Below are 23,295 nucleotides of genomic sequence, written 5' to 3'. Positions count from 1 at the left end.
CATGTAGTCATATACTGTTAGTTCACTGGTGTACAAAACTCTACAACTTAATGCTGTGCTTTTGTAGTAGAGATTTTACATAGTTTCTGTTGGACACCCTCACAGCAACACTGCTCTTAAAGCAGTGTGGAAGACTTGGAGTTTTTAAAAATGATTGAAATGTGAACAAAGCATTATTTATTAACTTTTTATAAGCCCATATGCATGTGCACATGCATTTTCTGAGCAAATATTGTTTTCTATTAGAGTGATGTCCTTTGGATTTTCTATTTCCAAAGAGAATTGTAACATTTTCTTGTGCAGAATTCTGCTTTGGCACACTGCTAACAGCAGTAGGTGTTTGCTAGTATCTCTTACCCTTCCCTTGCCAACAACCACAAATGGAATGTTTGTATCTGCTTTGAGCCATGAACCAAATTGGAAACAGTTGTCATGCTTATATTGTGCCTTCACAATTGACTGGTGGCAACTACCCTGCACAGTATTGGGGGGGGTTATGTCCAATTATTTTTACTGCAGCACTGGGAACTTAAAAAAACTGCAGTGAACAAATCTTGGACATCCTGAAGTCAGGAATAATTGAGTAGTGATAAGGATTGGAAAAAAATGGCAAAAATTTGTTTAGTGTCCGAAAACAACTTTTCAGAAGTACGTTCACTTTTTCACCTGGAATATTATAAATGTTTGAGAAGGACTCAATGCTGATTTTTATTTTTATTTTCATTTCCTTAGTAATTACTATAAATGCAGCAGTCAGTACTACACTTTCCCATGACATTTTCAAATGACCTTTTCTGGTACCTCCTCCTCCTTTCCTGGAAATAAAAAGGTTTGTTATGCATTATATTTGGCTTCTTGGTACTATGCCTAGGAATTTTCTACCAAAAAGAAAGCACAACCTTTAGAATTGACACTTTTTTTTTCATAAATTCTATTAGTTTAATCAAATCATTAAGAAGAAGAGCAAATAATTTTTTTACATATTTACTTTTCTTTAAAAATATACTACAGTTCATCTATCTATAACATATCAGAAAGCATAGATAGTAAGATTAAACCAGATTTTGTATCAAAGCTTTTAATTGTAAACTGTGCTATTTGCAATCAAACTATGATATTTAAAACAAAATATTGTTTTCTCTTTTCAACATTAAACTACTAAATTAGCAAGTACTATTATTGCAAGTATTAGCAACATACTTGTATTCAGTTGGTACTTAATTTGGCTTGGTTTTAAAGAAACTTGAATTTTTTGTAAAAAAACATTCTCCTCATATATTCCTATATAACATAAATATATATAAAATTCAGAAATACTTTTAAAAATGTAGCCATAATTAACCTGTGTGTTGGTTTCTGTGGTTGCACTTTTAAGTCTAAATAAAGCCATTCTACAGTATAAGTAATTCTAAAGTTGCCCTCCATAAGCGGGCATACTTACTGCTTCTTGAAAATGAGATCATACCCAAGTGAGAAGTTGATTTGATGAGATAACGTATTTTAAAAGGAAAAGTATCTGAGTTTGAATGAAGCTGCTTTAAGAATAGTACTCTAATATATTACTGTGCTTTATTGCCTGCATTTTTTCACCGAAGGGAAAGGTACCTGTGGCTGTAGCCATATATATCAGAAATATTTAATAAATTGGAAAAAAAATTGGTCTCTGGAAAATGAAAGTCATATATGCAGTGCCACAAGTATTTTGCAGTAATATCCTTACAAATGTTAAATTGCAAAAGTTAGACTTAAATTCTTATGACTGTGAAGAGTTCTCCTGACTACATGAAAATGTTATTAATATATGCAAATGATCAATATGTTAACATAATTAATTGTTCTAAGTTGTGAGCTGGCTTTGTTGTTGGTAGTTCACAACAGAATATACAGATTTTGACACAAATACTAAATAACTTTCATAGGAAATTCAAATTAAGATTATTGACAAAGTCATTCAGTTTTGTTTTTTTTTTAATGTAGTAGGAAATGTAGTGTGCATTTCATCAGAAACACTGTGTGGAATTTATTACATGTATAATTAAGATTCTTTCTTTATACATCTGCTTTTTAGAATTGCTTAATTTCTTTAGTTCAAAAAACAAAAGTTCTGCCTACAGAACTTTATTTTGTTTAGTTTTTTTATGAGTTTGATCTCATTTTTCAATGGAATTTCTTCTGTAAAGTATATTTCCTTGGACTACTTCTGTATTTTTTCCTAATGTGAGGGATTGCCAACAACACTGACTAATGGTGCTGAGTAAGGCACAAATGGTGGCTTCACAAAGAAGAGAGGTATCAAAGGCAGAATCTTGTAATCGGCAAGCGGCAGTCCCAGGACAGGGCAATACTTGGGGGAATCAGTGCAGGAGAAGGTACCAAGACACTGCTCAGCTGAGCTCCTTGGCCCTTGGCAGATGAGTGGAATCCCTGAGGAGCTGAAAAAAACCCAAAACTTATGGAAATTGTTGTAGAAAATCTACTCCTACCAAATTAACACCAATGAAAACAAACACTTTACATGGACTCTGATAATTGTATCATATAGGAATTTGGCTGTAAGAAAGGCATATAGGCTGAGATTCTTCCAGAAAACAATTTCTCACTTAGAAATTGACCCTAAGTTATTGCCAATAGTTTCCCTCTCTAAGACTCATTGTATCATAAAAATTGTAATAAAACATTAAGTGCTGTCACAGACAGAGTGCATACATAAACCATCCTTAAAAGTGGGCATTCAAAATACCGTAACAAAAATAATACATTTACAAGCTATGGGAAGCCATCAGACCCAAGAAGATAATAACCAAGTATAGAGCTTTGCTTGCTATCCTCTACTCCCAGAGAGAATGAGCATAAAAAGTAGAAAAGTTGCACGGGTATCTGGTGAATTTTGAACTTGGAAATTCTGAAAATAAGAGAGAGAAATTCCAAATGAAACACCTGCCTATTTTTCCTAAAGTGAGGAGAGCTCTATGGGCAGGTTGGGAGTAGGAACCTGAGGGAAAAGATGAGACTGAAAAGAGAGGAGCTCTAGGAAACCTCTTATTTCCCTGGTGACTGAGGTACCTAAATCCACAAATTTAGATGTTTGGGTTTTGGAGAAGTCTTGGTATGATGTGCTTTTTTGCTTATCTGTTCTGGCTAATATCTACTACGCTTCAATAATTCATACAATGAGCTCAATTTTAATTCAGGTGCCTTAAGGTAGAGTGTTGTCATCTTATTGCAAAAGTTCCATACCTTCTCGGTGGTTCCTCATGGGCAGATCCTTACAACAATGACTCCTTCTTCCTCTTCACAGAACAGCCAATAAACTCTAAATCTCTCCTCAACCAGCTAACCCACTCTTTTGTAGCACTTGTCTCCTTATTTGACACAGCTGTGGCCTATTAAGGGCAGGGCTGTCCCTAATTTTTGGTGATTAGTACAGCTGCAACTCCTCAGGGGTGAGACTACCTTGTGCACTATCTTTTTCTTACATTCTATCCCTCCACAGTAGGGTGCATTGATCAGTATAGGAACCAAAGAAAGATAAGTATTTAATTTCTTCTACTAAAACCTTTATTTCCTTACAGAGTTTTGCTGCAATTGCACACATTAGTTTGGCAGGCCTTCATTCTGATTTCTTTGTGCAGCATGGAATAATGGTAGCAACAGTTCATTAAGAGGCTACCATGCTAAAAATTAATGAAATTTTAATATTTTTATAGCAGCATTGTTGATTTTATTCTCTTCTGGTGGGTAAAACTTTTATACTATCATGGTCTAAATGTTTATAGATTTCTGCAACCCCTGAATATAAGCTATTTATTGCTTTTGCTACTAGTTTCATGTCAGGATAAAAATGTACCAGTGTGTGGGTCTTGTGTATTAGGATGATGCAGATTTGTTTATAGTTATGGAATAATTTTAAAGAGCCTGGTGGTGGTCCATGAGGGTATACTCCAGAGACAGGTATGAACTCATTTATTTGTTGAAAAGGCTTGGTCCTTGTTTTTTAAGCTTTACACAACGGTTTTCTGAAATACTAGCAAGTCAGGAGTGCACAGTACTTGTGTGCAGACATGTTTTTAGTGTGAGCTGTTGTGGCACAATGTTCTTGGGTGCACAATAAACACAGAAATACTTTTTCTAAGACTATTTGTAATGTCTTATCTAAGAAGATTAGCATAGAATCATAGAATATAATCATAGAATATGCTGAGTTGGAAGGAACCATTGGGATCATGAGTCCAAGTGCTGGCCCTGTGTAGAGGGCCTCAAGAATCACACCATGTGCCTGGGAGAGTTGGCAAAATGTGTCTTGAACTCTGTCAGAGTATCTTTACTTTGCTATCAGCACCCTCCTTCTGCAGGAGACTCTTGATGGCATAGAAGGGCTTAGACAAGAATACAAAGGAGTAGTTGATGACGTCTTCTGTTTGTATGTGATGATACGTAGAGCTATTCATATCTCTTGCAACAAATTGATACTTCCAGTAATTAAGGAATATCTGACCAGATATGAGGGTTTTTTACTTACACTGAACAGCTGTGGATTGCTGGCAGTTAACACTCTGGGTTTTTTACCTTATGCATTTCTGTGACTGAAGATGTACGAGAATTGGCCTCTTCGCCGGAAAAAGACTTTCTGTGGCATGGTAATTATTTTTCCAAGTAAAATAATTAGTTAAACAGTGTAAACAAACAAAGACACCAAACAAGTATTTTTTCTATAAATTAGTAGCATTTTTGGTTTTTTTTTAGTAACTTAGATAATTCACTCTATGCTTTCTGCAAAGATACAACAGCAGTAGATATATGATTATCAGTTACAAGTCAGCAGTATAATGAAAGGAAACAGGGATCCTCAAAATGCATTGTGCTCTCTCCAAAAATAAACAGATAAATCAGAGCATCAGTGGAATTCTAGGAATTTGGAATAGTAACTTGCTTGGCCAACTTGTCACCCTTAAAACTCTTTTTCTGTAGGATAATGAAAAATGAAACCACAACACTATAATTAAAATGGTAGAGCTTGGAACTTTTTGTTAATATAAGCATATGAATGTTTCAACTTCTGTACATCAGACTGATGCTATGACCAATTTGTTTTAAGTTGGGGAAAAATTCCAAATTATTATATACGTAGATATTGTTTTAGAAATTAAAAGCATGGATCTTTTTCTAGTAGATTATTTGCTTTTCATATAGAAACATAGAGTGATGGAATTTATGTTGTTGATTATCAGGTATTTATTGCAGTCCGTGGTGGGAGATGGTCAGTCTGGATTTCCTTAAACAGTTCAAGTCCAGCAGAATGCTTGGCATTTGTTGCTAGAAGAAAGCTAAAGGAACCCACAGAATGCTCTCTGTAAGCATAGATATGTGCTAACTTTCAGGCATTGTCTTGACAGAAGGAGTAGAGCAGTGATGAAAGCCTATCTCCACAGTGATTACACATTTTGGTGTTCTGTAATTTTTTTTTCCCAAATAAAGACATCCTTATACAGTTTTTCTTTGCCCCACAGTTTAAGAATTGAGAAGGTTCTTCAATTGAATTTGAGAGGTTCTTCAACTAAACCTCAACAGAATTTATTCACTGTAGTTCAAACCTGAATTTCTCCTGCTTTTTTGGTTGCATCTCAGTGTTCCTTTTCATCTCCCCAGTTTTCAACTTACAGTTAAAATTACCACCACAAGGTGGAGTTCTGAACTTTCCAGCACGAACAATCTCCTCATTACATCAAAAAGGAGCAAATGCAATTTCTTCTTAACCATTGCACTGCAGCCACAGTGTCTGTCATAGTGGTTGGAATAGCTGCAGGGCCTGTTGTTGTCTCATTGTCAGATTTAGAGACCTTCTTTCTCTCCTGCAGGCACTGAGCAGGGTTGACTATGGCTCAATAAACCTGGGCCAGGCCCCAACACATGGCAGTGATTTGGATTCTCTTTGGAGTGCCAGGTGTCAGGACACTTTAAAAAAAAATTTACTAATTTTTCTGGCTTCTGGACTTATTCAGAGGTCAGGTGCAAACATGTTGGATGTACCAACTGCCCTGGGTACTTCTCCATACAATCCCACACACACCACAACTCTGAAATATCCAGCTTTTCAGCAGACCTCTGGAAAATAATCTTAATTATTTTTCTGACCTTAAAGAAGAACTGAACCATACAGAACAACACGCTCCTAACAAAAAACCGAAACAAAGCAATTCGGTTTCAAGGGTAGTCAAAGGATATCCAAAATCTTTAAAATTCTAAACTACTGTAGTCAGGCTGCAGGACAAGAGAGGAAAAAAAGAGGGGAGAAAAAAATTAGGAGGGTGTCTTCCCTATAGATTGCTCCTCTGTGGAGAAAACAACAAAGATGTGACTATTAATCATTCTCAGGAGATGGCTCCCAAAGCACAGAGTGCCTGCAGTACTGAATGCAGACACCAGACTGGTGTCCCAGCCAGCAGCACTGTCACATCATTAGCCCATCCTATGAACTACTTCACTGAGAACATGCACTGCAAGGAATGTATTACTGGTATAATACAGACAAAAACCCACAAATATGAGAGCAAATAAGTCCCCATTGTAACTAGCAACTGTTAAACCAATGCAATGAATGCTTCTATTACTTTTCTTTTAACACCCCCTGGTCAGATCTGTCCTTATCTCAACCCTTTGAGCCCCACAGTGGGTGCCAAAAAGGACTGTTGTTTTAAGCCCAGCTGGAGATAAAACACCATGCAGCCACACTCTCAAACCCCCTCCCTGAATGGGGAGGAGAATTGCAGTAAAACTTGTATGTTGAGGAAAGAACAGTTTAATAATTGAAAATACAGTTAAAAAAAAAAAGAAAGGTACATAATGGGAAGAATTACAATAAAAAGAAGAAAAGAAACACAACCAACCAACCAAGTGATGCACAATGCAATTGCTCACCACCTGCTGACAGATTCTAGATCTTCCTTCCTGAACCCAGGTTGGACTCCCCTTCTGAGTAACTCTCCCAGTTTATATAATGGGCATGATGTTCTGTGGTATGGAATAACCCTTTGGTCTCCTCGGGTCACCTGTCCTAGCTGTGCTCCCAGCCAGTTTCTTCTGTGCTTACTGCCTAAGCATGAGAAAAGGAAAAAAAAAAGGGTCTTTGACTAAGGATAAACACAACTGCTCAGAAAAGCAGGTGTTTTGATCACCATTCTCATTCTGAATCTGAAATGCAGCACTGAAACAGTTACTGAGAAGAAATGAACTCCACCCTAGCTGAACCCAGGACATTCAGTTACATCTGAAATTTGCTATAATATTTATAGGTATAAGCATACAGTAGAAGACAATAACTTTGTGGCTATTTAAGTAGTCTCTCTAGACTTTAAAGCATTTAGTGCTGGTTTTAAACCTGGACTTTTAATGTCATATTGTAATGTATATGCATAGGTGACAGTCTCAGATTTTTTTTTCTTTTTCATTTTTTCTGTTGACTAAGAAACACAGTTTTGCAGCACATCAAATACATTGTTTCATATGATCTTATTAGTGCTTACAGAGAAGGAATTTTGTATCATATAGACACTCAAATGTTTTGGAAAGAAAATATACACTTATTACCCATGTAAAAAATGAAGTTTTATAAAGTGGGATTTAGTAAAATTAGTTAGCTGCTTAAAGGAATTCTATTATGTATTCTAAGTTGTTGAGAAGAAATTATTTCTTCCTTTGAAATTCTGACAGGATTTTCAAACACATATAGATTTATCAAATATATGGTTTTGAAGGAATTTCTTTGTCTTTTCTACAAGTACTGGTTTATAAAATTACCAGTGTTTATAGTTTCTTCTAAATGACTACTTTTACATATCCATAATTCAGAACTCAATTTGAATAGTTTGATTTATGTCTCTTAAAAATACATCCCTAGAGTCTGAAAAGGATGGCAGCAGTCTTCTTTCATGAGACAATTAACTGATGGAGTTGATTGAAGGGCTTTAAGTCGTTCAGCAGCTGCTCTGGTGGTTGTGGTGCTGAAGGGACAGCTCATGGCAGGGCGAGGCAGCAGCACTGCAGGAGGAGGATAGAGCAGGGGGCATAGAAGGCATTAGGATATAATAATTATATTGAAATGATCAGAGACGAGATTTTTAAAGTTCTTTTATAATAAATATCATTGCTTATAAACAATTCTTTGTAGTATTCTTCTTTATGGAACACGCTACATTCTAGGATCATGGAAACATTTAGGAGGGTTGTGATAAACTCCTTGCTCAAAATGAATCTCCTTTATTGCTTAGGAGAAAGCAAACCAAGATATTGGGTATTGGGCATTTTTATTTATGTCTCTTCTTTTTCCCCTTTTATTTTGTTAAAAAAAATAACATGATGTGATATGTCTCTCAGTTTCCCTGCAAATACCTTTTTTTTGGTAATGTCTGGAAAGTGATTTTACTCTGTTATGTTACTCATTATTGAGGAAGAGTTCAAACTATTAATCTTTAATTAAACAAAATAAAATCAGCAGAATTTTAAAGATGCAATTAACACTTTGCTCTTATTTTTCTTAACCTCTTTACTCAGTCATTAAGAATTTAATCTCCGATAATTTGAGTGAAGTTTGAAAATCATATTGATATTTTCATTTTTATATGCTATATGCATGTTCTACATGGATTTTAAAATGTTCCTTTAAACTTTGTTTTAGCAATAAATATTGTAAGCTACCTTAGCTCTAACTTATGTTAGTGCTTTGCAAATTTCTTTTTCTTATAAATAGACCACCAAGTAGGTGTCATTTTTTGTCCTTTTCAAATAACATAAATTCTAGATAAAGTTTCGGAGCAAGAAAACATTATCCATGTATCTTATTGCCAGGACTCATGTGGAGTTGACTGCAGTAAAATTTCTGTGGATGTGGAAGCTCATGGAAGACCTCTTTGCCATGGTGGCCTGTAGACCCATGTGGTAGTTAGTATTGCATGCTACTGCTCAGCTGAACAGCAACAGCTTCTGTCACCCCCTTTTCTCAGAAACAGTCTCCTTTGATTGCTTCCACTTTGGTTGAGTTTTGACTAAATTATTATGATGAGTCAAGATAAAATGGGCACAAATTGAAATGCAATTTAAAATTTTTATTATTATTATTTTTAAGGGTGTTTGGACACTAGAAGAGGATGTTCACCAGGGTTTGGTGATCTGCATCCTCACAGAAAATTGTGAGTTACCTGTATCCCCAGCTTACCCTGCTATGAGCAGGGAGATTAGACTAAATGCTCTCCAGAAGTTTCTTCTAACTTCAACTACTCTGTGACTCAAAGACTGTAAAATGAGAGGAAATTATCTGTTACCATGTGATATGAAGCTACATGAAGCAGACTCATGTTTTCATTTGAGATTCTAGGTGATAGCTAGCAGTGATTCCTCAAACCTTTCTCACTCATTGGGCCCTTGTTTTTTGTGTGAAAGTCAGAAAGTCCCTGTGTTTTCCAGCAGTCAAGCACTGACACAAAATAAACCAAGCAAAATCAAAAGTAACAGAACATTACTCCGCAACTAAATTACTGACTGTATTTTAGTATTGTCATATTATATCAGAGATTATTAACACAAAGAAGAAAAGTATCACCTTTCACAAGAGTGAATGTGCTTCACATGCCATTCTCTAAGATCTTCCCCCCTCTATGCTGTTGACAGTCTGTTAGTTCCTGATAAAATTAGCACAATGCTGATCATGACCAAATGCCAAGAGACATTTTATGGGTTTGGTTTTTTTTTTCAATGAGTCATCATGACCCCCTTCACTGATTTTGTTGATGGTGGTTGTCCATTTTAAGTGAAGCCATCCATTTTAACTGATTCAATTCTGAGACTCTTCTCATTGAGATGATCATCCTGTGAGGAATGACGAGTGCTATTGTCTAAACCATCACCACTATCTGGGGCTCCTACAGCTTGCCTAGCTCCATATGTTCATATTTAACTGCTTAACTTTCAGTTTCCAGTATGGGATTCCTGTGGCTTTCTTCATTAGTGTTTGGCCAGGCACTCCACACACTTCACAGCAGAGGGCCCTTGCTAACATCTTGTAAGTGGGCTCTCTGGTACCCGCTGTAACTTCTGTAGTCTTTCTTTCCAGATTGTCTGAAAAGCGTCCTGCAGGCTCCTGCACATTCTAGGCAAAGGCTGATTTTCTCATCAAGTAAGGATTTTTCTTCATGTGTGCACTTCTTGACATGTGAGCTTTTAGTCAATCCTTTATACTGTCCCTTCTAAACTGCACATAAATATAGCTATTCTAATAACCTCTGTGCCAGTGAATATGGATTTTTTGTATAGGGGACTGTACTCCTTCTTAGTGGGAGATATGCAGACTGCTATTTCAAAAAGTTAAAATACTTTTATTGATATTGTTATAGCTTTTGTATAATTTCAGATAACAGAATAGTTTTTCCCAGTCAGCTTTATGTATGTGGGAACAAAGTAGGGCAGAGAACCTGTTCTAACCAGATAACATGGCCTGATTTCAGTATTAGGAAATAGTCCCAGGGGGGATTATATCTCCAAGAGGGTGCTCTAAGTGTAAAGTCTTCCTTTAGCCCTTTGTTAGAAACAGCTCCTACACTCCTGTTTGACTGCATTTCACCTGGAACTAGGAACTATTAAATCCTATTATCCTTTCATTTGAGTGCACTTCCATTTATCTCTACCCAATCCCTGTGTCAACAGTGTCAAAAGAAATAAAAGGAGACAAATTTATGGTACAGGACAGTTTTTGTCTTTCACATTGGTTTTTTCTTTGACATTGGGTTTTATGAAACAGAATGATCCACAGGTTAAATCAGAGGAAGTTTTGTGCATGTGCAAACATGAACAGGTAGCTATGATGGTAGTGAACAGGCAAAAAAATCTGACCCTGTGCTTGGGAGAACCAGAGAAAATGAGAAACTATTCCTGCAGCTGAACTGAGCACCTAAGCTCTTCAGTATCAAGAGTCTCTTTTTCTCTAACCTGATAATTTTGCTAATGTACAGTCTATCTTCCTATTACTTTGGTAATAAAAATTATAATAAAAATTACCCAGAAGTACCGACTCATTGCAGTTTTCTGGTCCTGTAGTGAGAGTATGAGCAGCTTAAAGAATATTTTATCTAAATTTAGACCTTGATGTAGTCTGTAGGGAACACATATCTGATCTCTAAGAATAGGATGTTCCTTAACATGCTAAGGTTGCTAAAGGCAGACATCTCAGGAATTTCCAGTCCAAATAAGGATGTGTGACTTTAAGTGCACACAGAAAGGACAGAGGGAGGGCTGAAAGACAGACAATTGATGGGGGAAAGAGGAAGAAAGAAAAGAAAAGAAAAGAAAGTAATAGAGATGGAAAGAGAGGTGATAGGAGATTCTGCAATATGAGTTTTTGAATAATAAGTGATCTGAATAATTGTTTGAACAGTGATCAAATGTGTTAGGCTCAAATGGATCTGAGGACACTGTCTAGTCTATCCTCTTATGAGAATTAGGATCACCCCAATGGGATTAACTTATTCTTAAACATGTGTTGAAATGTGGATTCACTATCAATAATAAACATCTCCATTATTTATTTAATTGTCCTGACAGATGAGCTGTTTTCAGTTAGCATCTAATGTAGCCCCCTTTCCTATCTTGTAGGTCTAATTAAAACCAGGCCTAATTTATCTGCATCTTTCTTAAAAGATGAAGCCATGAACTGAGAAAAGTGCTGTTGTTGGAAATTCAGGAGACACTACCTTGTCTTCTGTTTCTGCTGATAAATTCCAATACTATACTTCTCTTTGTTACAATAATACTGTATTTTTTGGATCACTATTCACTTTGTAATCCACCATACCATCATACCATTTTCCATTATTTATGCAGTGTCCACTATTTTCTCTTTTTTAATTGTTTGGCACTTGAGAAAAAATGTAATGCCTGTGCTTCCCCTTTGCCAAAATAAAAGATAAGTTGCTGTGTTCCTGATTTAGAATAATCCTGTTATCATTTGATCAGATCTATGAATTCATTAAATGACTGCAAAACTATAAGTATCATCTATCTATCTATCTATCTATCTATCTATCTATCTATCTATCTATCTATCTATCTATCATCTATCATGTCTCAGTATCATATATTTACATGATAATAATATCAAATATATGCCATATTCTCTTCTCTGATATTCAGGAATAAGTACACTTACTGCAGTTGTCCCTCCAGATCTGACCTCATTACATCTAGAAATACAGTGGTGTGTCCTTTTATTGCAGAAATAGTTTACCCACAAGGAACTACTTGGGGAATACAGCTAGCCTTTCTTTTTCTTCTTTTTTTTTTCTTCCCTTTATTCTCAAAACAAGATTTCTCTGTGTAATGTACATTATCTGAAGGAAAATATTTAGGTATCAAAGTCATGTTCTGGATATGATGCCTTCTGTTCTGAATGTGATGATCAGGGAATTCTCTTTCATTGCTCTCATATATTAGTACCAGTTATGGTCTATATAACTGTCATTGTTTGAGTAACCTGCAAACCTGTTGCTGTAATGAAGCTTCCAGATAAACAAAGTTATTTTTCTTTATTACGTCAGTGATTGGATCTACAGCGGAACAGAAAGGCTTATTGTGTAAAGATCTGAGGTTATATGTAACAAATTTTGAAATGCTGTATATGGATAGGAGAATATAGTCATGGTTACAGCAGTGGGCAGGAAATCACAGTTTTGAGTCTTGGCTGTGCCACAGACTTTCTGTGTGACTTTGGACAAGCTACTCTTTGTGCATTAGCTAATAATACTATCTCTATCTCCCAGGGGTGTTGTGAGAATACATTCATTAATGTTTGTAAGGCACTTGGATGCTATAGCAATGGGGCCATATAAGCACTTAGAGAAACAATCCATTTTTGCAACAATGTGCATCTCCCTGACTAAGGACTTTTTTGTTGGAAGTTTTTCATAGATGCTTGTTATGAATAAATGCACTTTATAATGATACAGTGAGGTTAAACTGCCTTTTGGAGTGCAGTTTCACTTTAGTATTCAGAACAGGTGTAAACAGTCATAAGTTAGAGAGCTGTTCCCAAAGAAAGAGAATACCATTTTTAGTCAGACATTTGAATAGAAAAGATACCTCTCCTGATTCATCTAGCTCAAAACATGGAGGATTATTTACATTTGTATCTGTCTTGCAAACAGTTTATTCTATTTTAAGCACTTCTCATTACATTGTCTAAACTACCTCCTCAGGCAAGTAATTTCATTGCCTAATTGCCTTTAAAGTTAAACAGTTTGCTCAAAAGTCTACTCTACTTTTTCCTTCTGGATATAGGCTGTCCTTTCTTTCTGAAATAACCTTCACTCACATGTGTGAATTCAGACAAAACACACAATTACACCAGGTTAACAAGGTGCTCATGGGAGGTAAATTGGTAAGCCACTATAACTTCATTTTAATTTTCCTGACTGAGTGCTGGTCAGTGTTAAAATCTGAGTGTGGGGCTCAGGACATTAGCACCAAGGAGCAAAAAAAGAGTATTCAATATTCCCAAGGCTTTTGGAAAGGACTTAGTGAGAGATTTCCAAACTAGGGCTTGTTTTGTTTTTATTTGTAGACAGTAGTAGCAGCAGACACACTGTAGAAGTAAAAGATTTGGAAGAATTGAGCTGTCAGTAAGGACAATGAAGAGGGCTCTGCAACTTTTGATGCTCAGAAAAACAAATATCTGTTGTGCTTCCATGTAAACCTTTCTAATTTAATGGTTGAGTGCAACAAAAATGTTTATGAAATCACCATTAGATGATAGAGACTCTATAAATGTCCCAATGGTGGGCACATACTATGTCCTTTCCTATTGCATTAAATGTAGAGAATTGACGTGGTCTTAAAAAGTATTGAACTGTAGGAATTCAGTTAATTGCAGTTAAATAGAAGATGTAAACATACAAAAGAACAGGCCTCATTCATGCTGGGGTTCATGAGGTTGCTTGCATGCCATGAAGTCCATCTCTCCTCTATTGTTGTTTGAATATGTAGTGAATAGAATTGCTTTTAATAACATTCCCATATGAGTGACAGTGTAAATGCTTCTCAAGATGAGTATTATATTCTGCTATGGTTGAGACTTTCCTCACAATGCAAAAGAAAAGAGCTTTGTAATTTATTTTTTTTTCCTTTTCTCTCTGAGTATTGGGGATTGAATAGGGTTGATATCCTCTATTATACATACATAACATATACTATTCTGGATAGAATAAGTATAAAATGAAAGAAGTATACTATTGCAGTGTTGTAAAAGCTTACCACAAAAGGAGCCACAAGCATCAACTCCCAATCTTCACTTGAATTCACAACCATCAGGCTGCTCCCAGTGTCATGTGTTCTTATTTTCTGGATTTAGCAAAAGACTCAGTACCATCTTGGTTTTCAGTTTTTTTGTAAATGTAGGACGTGATTCTTTATCAGAATTCAAGATTCTGTAATTCAAGTTGATGTATGATTGAAGAAAAAATTATCAATGAAGTCAAGAGAGGAAGCTTCATTTCACAATTGTTAGTGAGCCAATATTTTGTCTCAGTTGTTGTACACTCTAACACCTTTTCAATTTTTGGTTTATTCATGTCTCTGGTTATTGAACATTATTTTAGTAAAATCCATTGCTACCGGAAATTTCCTGTAAAAATACTTTGTCATAGTGCAGCAACACTAAGATATCTACCAAAATATTCAGGAAAACTGTGACTCAAAAGACTATTTTTATCTTCTCAAAAAATAGGAAATATTTTATATTTTGTGTCAATTTAATCCTCTTTAAGACATGGTATGAATCACACAAAAATAATTGGGATGCTAAAGATTACTGTAGTGTGGAAAAAAAATTAAAAGGAAAGGATACCCGTTTTCAAAACTCAGGTCTGACAGTCAACCAATTAAAAAGTATCGCCACTAACATTGGAAAATACAAATTTCTGTTAAAGAATTTTTGTTCTATGTTGTGTCTGTCAGAAAGAAGATGACACATATTTTGTAGTATACCTGGAAAAATAAAAAAAAAAACAGTGAAAAGCAATGAAACTGTTACTGTATTCCTCTTTTTATTTAAGGACTGCCTTCTTGAGAATGCTTTTCTGTATGAGAAGCAGCAGGGTACATAATCTGGAAAGACTAAGGCCTTTCTCTTATGGCATAGTAAATTGCAGCTATTTCTCACAATAGGAGGTCATTGGTCGTATGGGGATTCTATACATTTTGATAGGACGTTATTGATAAAGATCTTCATACCTTTGGAATGTCTTTAGGATTGATGCCAGTTGCACATGTTTACTTCAACCAAATAACTTCTGATTACTTGCAGATCGCCTTGCTGATCCCTCGGGCGATACTTAATATACAATTAGATGTTATCTTGCTCATACTATTTGATATTTCAGTTTACTACATAAAGTATACACCTGCTTCTTATATCCCCCTTTTATTGCTCTGAAGTGATTTTGAAAACAAAGTATTTTAAAACCTTATGGTTCCTAATGGAAGAAAATAAAGATTTGTTATGTTTAGGCAAAGAGAAAACAATTCAAAAAGAAGTTGTCATTCAAAATAAATCCAAGATATCCTTTTTAACCATAACAATTATTCTACTAAGTATACAGCTTTTTACTAGTCCCTCAATTCTAGAAGCAATTATCATGTGTTTTGGGAATTCCATCTGATCTGAATGTATAGAATTCAATTAGTTTTCTGTTGGAAAAACAAAAAAAATTCCAACCAAGTTTCTTCATAAAATTTAAAAAAAATCACAAAGCTGCACTTAGATCCAGTATTTAGCCTGTATGTTTTTATTTAAAACAGTTTTCCTATGAAGGCTGTGACTAGGTAGGTGCTATGTACTATACTATAACTGCTTCATAGGAGAGATATGAACACTTAAAGTCTTTCAAAGAGAAAAGAAGAAAGTGTGGGGAGAGAACCTCTACCAAGCTTCAGTTGTGTCAGAGGTGACTGGATGTTTTTGTTTACATCTGAAATGATGCAAAATAACTCTTCTAAACAATGGTAAAGGTCAATTTTTTAAGTACTATTCTCAGCATCTTGAAGTAACTTTCTCACAGAGTAGGATGACTGCAAGGGAAACACCAAAGTCTTCAATTCTAGACCTTCAGGTGTGTACACTGTTAGACCCACTAATGTTATAGCTTGTTCTGTGTTCATTTCCTTTTGCATTTTCAGGCATGATTTCAATTGAATCATTTATGGTTCTTCCATTCAGATTATAACAGCTATTTTGGAGCGGATAACCCTCAATGGCTGTATATGAGACATTGCCCGGGGTGCCTCCAAGATGCTTTTGAGCTGGGTAAGGAAATCACTGAGTGTTGACACATTCTCAAAGCACTATGGCATGGATTGAGAGCATAGTTTATAAACTGTGTTACTGACCTATTATTCTGTTGTTTACTGACAGAATAGACTTCAGTTCCCTCTGAAATGTTAAACAAAACAAAATAAATATTTTTCTTAAAAAAAGGTAACAAGTATTTAAAAAAAATAATACAGTATATAGTCTGTATGTGGTAATTCATGCATGAAAACTTCAATTCATCATTGCCCTCTTCTGATAGGTCTACTTTAAATATAGTAGCCATTCAATGTATAATATTATGCTAATCTAGTGCCTATTACACCTATATATTAGTACACTGGTGTGGTAAATAAGAGATTTTTATGGTGACTTTAAGGTCGAAGCTCTTTCTGCAGGCATGTCTTAACCAATCTGCTAGTTTAAGATTTATACTCATCCAAGCTGTAATGCCTGTATCATCCTTACTATCTATATATTACCTTGCATACCCTTCTTCAGTCAGGAACAATTAGTTATCATGGCTCATCTCCCCTTTCATTTATGTACAGACAACTGAAAACTTAAGGGCTTGTGAACTTTCACCTGTGGAGTACATAGGCTGTTGATGTGGGACTTTCACTGACTGTACTCTAAGAAATCAGAGAAAGCTTTTTATCTCTTGTTTAAAAGCCTGAAAATGAGTATGATCATAATTGAGACATTCCAGGACAGGTGTGATGCTAAAATCTCCGAGGACTTGCCACTCTATTCCTTCCCTATTTAAGGTTAAGCAGTGTCCAAGGAGAGAGTATATTCTGCTGTAGAGAAGGATGTTTTATTTCTTACAATGTTTGTATAATGTTCTTTGTAATGCCTTGGCTGAAATGCAGCTGAATCAGCTACAATATCTCCATGATTTTTACAGAAATTAGTTCAGTCTGTGCACTGTCACTGCCCCATGACCCAGGGGTCATATTTTAGTACTGTTTTTTTTGTTAAATGCCAAAAATCTAAGATGCTCCATTTCATGATGTAATTAAAGCTTTCTATTTCAAAATAATGTAACCATGCAGAAAAATGGTTCCTATTAGGACAGCATAATTTAAAATAAAACCAAAGAGGTTGTTTGGCACTTAAAATATGTTTTTCACGAAAGGTTTTGTGAAAAAGGTTCTATGCAGTGGCTACTTCCTTAAATATAGTAAGTTAAGGACTCCTGATAGAAAAAGTAAACTTCCTAGAAAAACAAACAGACAAGCAAATAATGAATAGGTTGTGCATGCAAGAGAAAGTTCTATTAATCTGCCTTTCCTGCCATTATCCTACCCAAGTGTAAACAGAGAGGCCTCCAGTGTGTTAATTCCACGGAGTCCAGTAATAAACCTGAGATTAGCTTTCAATAATACAATTTCTTCCAACTGAAAAAAAAAAGGAAGTCTTATACCATTTAGTATTAACTGGCCACATTTAATAATAGCTAGAGATTCACTAATACTTTTTCTTTACTATCAAGTGGACTATATTATACATGAATGGCTTGTAAAATTATTGTTTTATATTTCAGAATGACAAACAAGTTTCTATACTCAGATTAAAGATTTATCCATTTAACCTTTACTTATTCCTGAATACAGACCCAGAAGAAACTTTTATAAAATTCTCTGTCTCTTTTAATGTCATAGTCTGATAATCTCTTGAAAACATGAGAATTATTAGGTTAAAGAGTGCCATAGTGGTAAACCCATTTTAATTTATACGTAACATGTAATAATTGTTAATTCTGTGCATGTAACAATTTTAACTGTTTATTTAAGGTTTTGAATAATTTTAAATCATCTGCACTTAACATTTGTCTGAAAAAATATTTGTTTCCCCTTCACCAGCTTAATAGCAACCAAAGATTACTTCTCTCAGTAGTATCACCCAACATGCTCAAAATTTAGAGGCAGTTGTTGTCTCTTCCCTATATGTTCAGAACCCGTTCTACCTTACTGTGGACGTGCCTGGTGGTGTTCTGCATATGCACCACTTTTGCTGCAGCTCCCTTTTATACATACTACAATAAGAATTGCTAATGGAAAGAATTCAAGTGGCCTAACTTCAGCTCCTGATCAATTTTTGTAACATTCAGATTTTGAAAAATGTGGAAAGTCAAAATCTAAAGTAATGTGAAGAAGGTTCTCTGGTTAAAGTTAAAACTACAGGTCAAAGAGTTCATTGCTAAAGTTGCCAGTGAGTATGAGTTTGTATAGCAGAATTCATTTCTGTAGAATTGTTTTTTTCTTTTTTTTTTTTTCCATTTTCCCCCTCCACTAAGATGGAGGAAAACAACAGACATCACAAATCCATTAGCTTATTCACTTTTCCATGCAACACTGGTATTGGCCATTCTATAAAGGCTTGCTGTGACATGGCTCATAGAGTTTGTGCGTATTCAGTGTGGCTTTCTCTGTGGGTCTCATTCTCAATTAAGAACTTTCTCCCAGAATGTTGCAGCATTTTAGTTGTGTGTTTTTAAGCTAGACCCTCAAGAATTGATGCTGAAAACATGGATCGTAACTACATTCCCTTAATTTCATGTGGTTAATCATCATGGTTAAAATACAAATCCCTTTTCTGAAAGAAAGAAAGAGTGAAAAATTGTAATTCAAGAAGTGTCTAAAAGTCCAGATGATCTTAAAATACATAAAAAGTAAAAATATGAAGATAAGCCCTCTGAGTTTAATTGTGATTTTTGTGAATAGCCCTACAGTCATTGGAATGTTTCAGCCTATGCCTCGCACAGTCTTAACTGTGAGTTTCAAGAGTTCGATGCTCTCTCTGAATTATCATACACTCACAGAATGGTTTGGGTTGGGAGAGACTTCCAAAGATCATTTAGTCCAAGCTCTCTGCCACGGTTAGGGACATCTAGATCATGTTGTTCAAAGCCCCATCCAACCTCATCTTGAACACTTCCTTCTCATTTCAAGACAATAATCTTACAACTGAAGGCAGATAGAAAGGCCCTTATGACCTTGTCCAGTCTCTCTTTGAGATTAGTAGTTCTCTTTGTTGCTGTAGTCTGCTAACAATTTAGGGTGAATAAAAGCATAGTTTGAAGACAGGAATGGATGAACACCATAAATAAACCAGAAAAAAACAGGGAGTAGAAAAATTATGGGCAGACGGACGCTGCAGTAATACAAGTTCTCCATTAAGACGCAGGGGATTCTTTCCATTAAATTCCAAGTTTCTTCTTCTGCTCAAATATAAAACTAGCCACAGGCAGCCATAGCATATGTAATAATGTATAATAGAAATTAAATCACATCATTTAAATGTCTTTTTCTTCAGACATCAGAATATTTCTTTCTGAACAGGTTGTATGACAACTTGGTACATCTTGAATTAAAAAAAAAATGATCTATACTTTGGAAGGCAAGAATGAGTTTCAGCACTGCAGATTCTTCTCAGAGGACAAGCTGCCTGTCTCCCTCCTCATTGGCAGTTCATTCATCGCAGCTCATGTATTTTCTCATATGCATACTGGCATTAGAGTTCCTTAGGATCTGTGATGGTGGGAAATACCATCAGTGTAGGAGCTTTATTTTAAGGCTCTAAATTTTTCAATCCCAGATGCAAAGAGGTTTTTTATGTAGAAAATTCCCCAGGTCATAATGCTGTCGTTGTTCTCAGTAGGAAACCTTAATTGCAGAGCTAGTTGGATGAGAGTTGGATTAGCTGGCAGAGTGTTGTCTGGAAAATCTTTCAGCTGTGCAATGTTATCACTTCCCCTACGTCCCTCCGCCCCCACCCCTGAGGATTCCTAGCCTACTGCATTTGGTGAGATACATATGTTTTCCCCAGCTACAGGAGCTGTGAAGGGTTCCTCTGGGATATCTAAGTATAAATACCCAAGTGTGTCTTCAGTTGCTAGGTTATTTTTAGTCAATGGGTGGTTACCAAGTCATCTATAATTGTGCTGTTAAATGTGTCAGAGCAGCTACTGCAAATTGAGGTGCTCCCTGTAACAGGTGGAGTGTATAAAGCAAAATGAGAGAGGTCAAAAGCAACATTTCAGAACTGAACTGCTTAAAGATTTGATTTATATAAGGGGAGATTTCTTGGTAGGCAGATGTGAGGATGATGATCTAGGAGTACAACATGGATGAAGGAATATGGTAGCAGTATTTGACTGCATGTGGCAGCTTAACACCTGCTGGTAATTAAACTTCTAATAAGTCACTCCCCTTTCTCCAGCCCCCATCTGGTTAGAGAGGGAGAAAAGCAGAGACTGGGTTGAGACAACAATTTACTGAAAGCAAACAGCAGTGGAATAAGAAATGCACAGTAGCAGCAGCAATATTAGTAACAAAAGTATATGGAAGAGAGGGTTCTTTACACACAAAGGGTGTTCACTAACACCTCAGTTCAGTTCCATGTGGCTGCTGAGACAAAGACAAGATGGGGGACATTCCTGCAGCTTGGAAGCAGCTCACAATTATTCTTGAGACAAGGTGGCAGACACTCCACAGCCAGCATTCCCCGTCCCTGAGCCTGAGACAATGTAAAACAACGACAGACAAACCCCCAAAATCCTCTCTGTGGTGCTGCCTGCTTTCTGCACTGCTGGGGTTGACTGTGGCCAGCAATGCTTGTCTCAGCTCCTGTCTGCCCAGCCTGGGCTTGGCTGGGCTTGGGCTCAGCTTGGGCTCAGCTCAGGCTCTGCTGCTCCATTCCCCTGGTTGCTTCTTGCACCAGTGCTGTGGCGCAGACTTGGTGGGGCTCTGGAAGAAACAGAACAAAATGGTGAACTTCTGGAGTATTTCCCCTTTTTTCCTTCCCCTGGAACCAACCCCCCTGGCATGATGTGAGCACTATAGAATAGCCATGTGGCCAGGCCCCAGGGCTCCCCCTCCATGAGCAAACATAGGACACTACACTCACGCATAGTGCCTGTGCTGGAGCATAGTGTGATTTGTGTTTTGGGAGAATTTACCAGTGTTCAAGGGATCAGAGTGGTGTCACAGGACCTCTAACTTAGCTCCTTTTTTGGTAGTGGCCAAAAGCTGTTACCAAATGGTGACTGCTGTGTGGGAGAATGTTCAGTGAGTTCCCAGTGGAAAACTGTCTACATGGCATCAACTGCTGGCACGAATCTTTATAAATAGAAAAGAGGAAGAAAATCATATCTGAATAGAAAGCCAGTAAGATGGTAGGAAGAAGACATGAACAGCAAAGTAATGCAACTGAGAAGCAAAATTAAACAAAATTATTTAAAAAAAACCCTAAACTGTCAAAAATTCTTAAGTAAACACGCACTGTTAGCAAGGAGATTACACAGTGGTAATTCTAAATTAACTAGGCTGTGCTATCCCTTTTATGAATCTGCCACTAGGAGACAGGACAGGAAGCAGCATATAATCTGTCAAAAATATTAAAGATATATTAAGTATCACCTACTTTGCTAAGTCAAGGGAAAAAAATGAAAATTTTAGGTGTTCATGGAAAGATATAATCAAATGTACTTGTGATTCCTATGGTAGCCGCATCATGTCACAAACCAGAGATCAATAGCATCTCTTTAGATGTTAATTTCTACTTCAGTGGCAGTTACCCAGCATCAGCTGAAGACCAGGAATAAAATTTTGAGGACTGCTGTAGTTGTGCCTAGCTCAAAAGTAAAGAAATGCCAGCCAGCCATTGGTATGCAGAGAAAAGAAGAGGGAAAAAATGCTTAAATGATGCTAAAACTAATTGGTGGAAATATAATTGTCTGTACTCATTCCTATATATTCAATATATCTTATATTTTGGTTAGATTCAAAATGGAAAAGTATTTATTATGCTACTTCAGGCTTATGTGAAAGATGAACTGGGTGAATTTCAACAAAATAAAATGTTAAACTTAGCATCAAAAGAAACATTCCAGCTGAGAGAACCACTGGGCTGGAATAATCACCTCAAGTGGCTGGTGACAGACTATTGCCTGAGTAACTCAAAAGTAACAAAAATGAAATCCAGTGGGCATTAGCAAAAGTTTGGTCTAGATAACCTAATAATAGCTATTGTCTTCTTTATTTTTTTTTCCAAAGCCAGAAGTAGTTTCCAAATTCATTACTTAAAATAGGCTAACGTCACATCTTGAGCTCCTGCATTTAGATCTGCATTGGCCATGCATAATTTGGGGGTTTATTGCATGAACAGGAATAAAATGGTTATGCAAAAGGCATTTGACACAGCTGGAAATAGTAGGACTTTATTTCTAGGTATGTGGAATACAATCTGATCATGATTGTTTTCCAGGAATTTTAGCACATCTTTATTTATAAAATATCTCAGTAGTGAAGAATAAATCTTACAGAGTCTGGTAGAATCTTTTCACAAAATTAAATGCAGAGTATGGATAATTTTTTCAAGTCTCTATACTTGAGCAAAGGCTGCTGTTTTTGCTACTGAGTTCCAGTTTTAGTAATTCTGTAGAACTCAACTGAATTTTTTGTAAAAAGAAAAAATGAGCTCTATTTCCAAAAGAGAACACACATTTGAAAATTATGCACTTATTTTTCTGCTGCTTTCTTGTAAGATCTCAGAAGATCTTCTATGTCTTACACATTTGTTCTTGCTCCCTGATCACCAGGAAAATGTATTCCTTACTTCTCTTCCCAGCTGCAAAAGCCTTCTATATCAGAAATGTCTGTCAATGCCACACCATCCTTTACCAGCTTTCAGGTGCTGAGCATTGCTCCTTCAACTTGAAAACACAATGGGGAAAACCCCTGTGGAGTGGTTCCCTAGAAGGAGCTACTGCTAGGATCACAGCTTTTTGCCTCTGTATTTCTGGAGATGAATGGGGTCAGGACAAAACCTGGAAATGCAGAGATAGATCTGCAAATCTGTTATGGCCTAAGCAGCTTAGAAGTAGTTTGACAGGTGTTATTTCATTAGTTGGGGATGCAAATCTTAATTGGCTGAAAGATAAGGGGGAA

The 23,295-nt window shown here is 36.2% G+C and overlaps 1 protein-coding gene across 6 annotated transcripts in view; it reads left to right on the top strand.

Moving 5' to 3' along the window:
• TAFA5 (TAFA chemokine like family member 5) overlaps positions 1-23,295 on the top strand; it is a 466,113-nt gene that overhangs the window by 85,373 nt on the left and 357,445 nt on the right. For 5 of the 6 annotated variants that reach the window (XR_010783740.1, XR_010783739.1, XM_066550768.1 and 2 more), the window contains exon 2: positions 16,253-16,339. The exons of the other annotated variant lie outside the window; for it this stretch is intronic. Coding sequence is in view for 3 of the 5 variants with exons in the window: in XM_066550768.1 (XP_066406865.1) it covers positions 16,253-16,339 (87 nt within the window). In the remaining 2 variants the exon portion in view is untranslated. The remainder of the gene's footprint in view (positions 1-16,252; positions 16,340-23,295) is intronic. 6 annotated transcript variants of the gene reach the window in all.

The sequence above is a fragment of the Molothrus aeneus genome, chromosome 5 (genome assembly GCF_037042795.1).
Source record: "Molothrus aeneus isolate 106 chromosome 5, BPBGC_Maene_1.0, whole genome shotgun sequence".
Taxonomy (NCBI): Eukaryota; Metazoa; Chordata; class Aves; order Passeriformes; family Icteridae; genus Molothrus; species Molothrus aeneus.
Note: the sequence above shows the minus strand (reverse complement) of the source record. Positions and strands in the feature narration are given on the sequence as shown.